General features: G+C 38.1%; 1 protein-coding gene across 4 annotated transcripts in view; it reads left to right on the plus strand.

Annotated features, from left to right (window-relative positions):
- The window catches only part of Txlng (taxilin gamma), a 52,666-nt gene extending 48,893 nt beyond the window's left edge, over positions 1-3,773 (plus strand). For all 4 annotated transcript variants that reach the window (XM_071606817.1, XM_027927332.2, XM_071606819.1 and 1 more), the window contains one exon: positions 758-3,773. In XM_071606817.1, the coding sequence (XP_071462918.1) occupies positions 758-1,078 (321 nt within the window). In that variant the 3' untranslated portion in view covers positions 1,079-3,773. The remainder of the gene's footprint in view (positions 1-757) is intronic.
- The last annotated feature ends 140 nt before the right edge of the window (positions 3,774-3,913 follow it).

The raw sequence follows: 3,913 nt of genomic DNA on the forward strand, positions 1-3,913 counted from the left end.
TTATAAAATCAGGATGGCTAGGCCCCAGCCAGAGGTCCTGTCCTACTAGGTCTCTGGTGGGTCAGAACACCTGTTTTTCTAACAAGCATCTAGGCAATGCTGCTGCCAGTCTAGGGACTGGACCCTACACTTTGGGAAACAATAGTAGAGAGCCTGCAAGCAAAACACCAACTGCCTCTTTCTGCCTTGATATAGTCTTTTCAGAAAAGTAACAAAATACTTTTTTCCAGTTTTGTAAGGTAACGTATTGCTTGCAATCACTAAATTTCACATTTTAGAAACTTGACTAGTTTAAAATATTTCACAAGAAATTGAATGTTGAGTTGGCCAAGATAGCTCAGCGGGGAGAGCATTAGACTGAGGAAATAGAATGTTGGCACATGAATACAAGTCTTATTAGTAGAAGTGAGGCATTTCCTGTTCTTAGACTCCTAAGTTTTCTGCTAGTCTTTGTGAAGAATATCATAAATTTCTTTAACAGTTTATCAATGTTTTAGAAAGGAGATTTTGTCTATTCTAAACAGACTTATCTTAAAACAGTATTGCTAAATATAATTCACATACTTAGATATGTATTCGGTGAAGTTAGCAGCTAGAATGTCAGCAAGTACCTGAAGAAAGTGAACATGTTTAATAGGTGATAAAACAGGCAGTTTCCAGTGTGGCTCGGTTCATTTTTGGTGTGTGTGTGTATGTACAATATCCTGATTTGTATTTAATGAGGTTATGGAACTCTCATTTGTTTTTTTCCTTACAGAAAACTGTCCGTGATAAAGAGTACAAGGCCTTTCAAATAAAACTGGAACGCTTAGAGAAGCTGTGTAGGGCTCTTCAGACGGAAAGGAATGAGCTTAACGAGAAGGTGGAAGTCCTGAAAGAGCAGGTCTCTGTCAGAGCTGCAGACGGGGACTTGGTACCACCTGTGCTGCAGCCTTGCACCACCCTCGATTCTCACCAGGAGCCGAACACTTCCTCAAGAGTGCGCCTGGAAGTGGAGGCCAAGGCGGCAAGTGAGAGAAGCGCTGCACAAAAGCCCTCTTCCCCAGGCTCTGCTCCAGGCATTGAGTCAGTTGACTAAAGTGAAGTGTGATTACTGTATTGAGAGATATATTTTGTGTATAACTTTCTCTGTTAGTAGTAACTATTGGTTTTGTGGTGAAAATTTTCTTACTTTTTCTACCATATCTGTATTTTCTTAGAACTACTGGACTTATGTGGTACAGGAGGCTGCTTAGCAGTTTTGAATAGTTTTATTCTATAAATTTCCCTCAGCTGTGTTGCACATCTGCCTCATTTTCCCCCTTCATTGGAATGCATGTGTTCATTGCCTTGTCCTTTCTCTTCCCTGCTTCTTGCACATAATTTTTCTAATTAAAATTTCACTCAAGACGGGGCCAACCATTACAAAGGAACTCCATTTGGATAATGGTTCCTTGATGTGAAGACAATATTCATTCAAACATCTTGGCTCCCATTAATGCTACTAAAAAATATCAAGATGATTAGTTTTGTCTAATAGCCCATTTAAATGCCAAGTGAAAAAATAAATCACTAGTGTTGGGTCAGAAATAAGCATAGCATACTTGATTGAGATTAGCTTTTTGATAATATTTATATCATTTGACAAACTGAGATGGCCGTGAGCCTTTACTTCTAGGTTTTGGCAGAATATGTACATAGAGATGTCATTTGTGAACAAAGTAGAATATGTAGGCAAAGCATCGGACAAACAGGTTTAATGTATACATGACTAAAGTCATACTGCTTTGATTTCAGGGTAGAACCCACATGTGGATTTGAACCACTTGGTGCTCGCTATAGAGCATGGTGGTTTCTATTCGATTTGGGATTTAGGTACATATTCTCCACTTCTTCAGAAAGCCAATTATTTGAAAACTGCTGGTCACGTTTACAGGCCCTTATTGATCTAAGACAAGAAGGGTAAATTAACGTGGTCCTTTCACTACGCAAAAGTTCATTCACTACCTTCTGGCTATGTGAAAGTTGGTGTCCCACCAGCAAGGTACTTTTTAAAATACAATTTAAACAATGGATAGCAGTAACTAACACCATTTCTATTTCTAAAACAAACACTGGAACCAGCATTTTTACCTTGGGAAAACTTGGCAGAGTGTTACATAGTCAGGACTGTAACTTATGCTTCCCCTCATTTCTTGTTCCTTTGTTACTGTCATTTTTTCCCAAAGAAAAAAACACAGTATTAAGATATCTACACTTGGAATGGGGGAAATTTTGAAATTAAGCACATAACTTTTGCTTTAGTTCTTTAACTTCCCTTTGTTTTCTTCAATGTTGAATGTGGTTCAGTTATGCAAATGACTAATCAGGCTGCACTGATGCAAGTCTTGACTGGTGTAATTTGCATTGAAATACTTTATGAAATAAAAAGGTTCTACTAGAACTGCTGTTAGCACATTCCACTGAGTGAAACTATCAAACTGACACTTGTTAAATTGCTTACTGGACTGAATAAACTCCGTTTTGTCCAGTTAAAAGGGTTTTCTCTTTGTTAAAAGTTTTACTTGTAAAGTCCTGTCACATTCGTGGTCTAAACTGGGTTGAAAGAATTGAAAATTGTTCAACAGATACGAGATGGTGCCTGGAGTAGAGAATTACATATAAGCTTCTACCATCAATTATGCTAATCAAGGGGCCATATAGTAGAAGAAATCCACCAAGTAGGTTATCTATAATTACTGTGGTCAAAATGAGTTCGAAGTACAAATAACACCCTACAACAGCCTCTTATAAATACCCCCTTCAGCTGTTACGTGAAATACTGGACTCATTCCCCTACCCCCAGGGGAAATGAAGACATATATCAGAAATATAATTAACTTAAAATTAGTACTAACAATCACATTTCACAAGAACTCTGCTGGATGTACAGCTCTTAACATTTTATCAAGCCATGTGTGTAGCCCACCACGTTTCTTTGTGGTGCTTGTCCTGTGTGGAAGACTGTAAATCTTGGACCTGTTGCATATCTTCAAGGGCTTCATAAAGCAATGTGATTAACAGTACTTGGCCTGCTGCTTTTGGCTTACATGTATTTAGCTAGATGCTATCATTATGTTTAAAGGATATGGATTCTGTCTGGGATGCATTCAGAATCTTTCCATTACCCTGTGAATAAAAAAATGGGGCCCTCTGAGGACACCCTCCCCTAAAGTGATCACCTCACCAGCCCAGTGTTGTGGCTTTGTAGCACGCCCTGTATCTATCATATTCTAGAACACTGTAATGCTACTAGGCTGGCCCGGAAAAGGTTTAACTGTTGAATTCACTTAAATTGCATTTGTTGCACCATCATGGAATCTTGATGTATATTATTTATAGTGGCAGTAGACCCCAAGGTGTAGCGAAAACTTGGGTCTTGGATAATGGACCATTTCATCCTCAGACTTGTAGGAATACATTTCTTGGTCTTCAGACCAGTATTTTAGTTATGTATGCAACTGCCTTTATTACACCTGGTTATCACAATTCAATTCTCAGGTGTTGCAGAAAAATCTACCTCTTTCAGACTGTAGATGGAAATAACTGTGAAAAAATGATGCAGATATCTTCTAGTTTGTGCTAAACACACTGCTTTATTTTTACAGCCCACGTCTTTCATGAGGATACGAATTGTTAAGAGGCAGTCTTGTTTTGCTTTTCAAAGACATTTTGTAGAGATTTTTCACTAATGTGAATCTGATTTTATCTACTCGATTCTGTATAGATTAAGTAAATATGTATGATAAATTTAACAGCTTCTGTGTATTCTGTTACCCAAATGGCCTTCATTCTAAAGAACATCCCAAAGATACAACCTTACCCATTTCTACTCAAGAAGGGGATATGTGCATACATATGAACCCACCCTCAAGCTTCTAAAAGAATGACACAA

This window comes from Marmota flaviventris, chromosome X (genome assembly GCF_047511675.1).
Source record: "Marmota flaviventris isolate mMarFla1 chromosome X, mMarFla1.hap1, whole genome shotgun sequence".
NCBI classification, from domain to species: domain Eukaryota; kingdom Metazoa; phylum Chordata; class Mammalia; order Rodentia; family Sciuridae; genus Marmota; species Marmota flaviventris.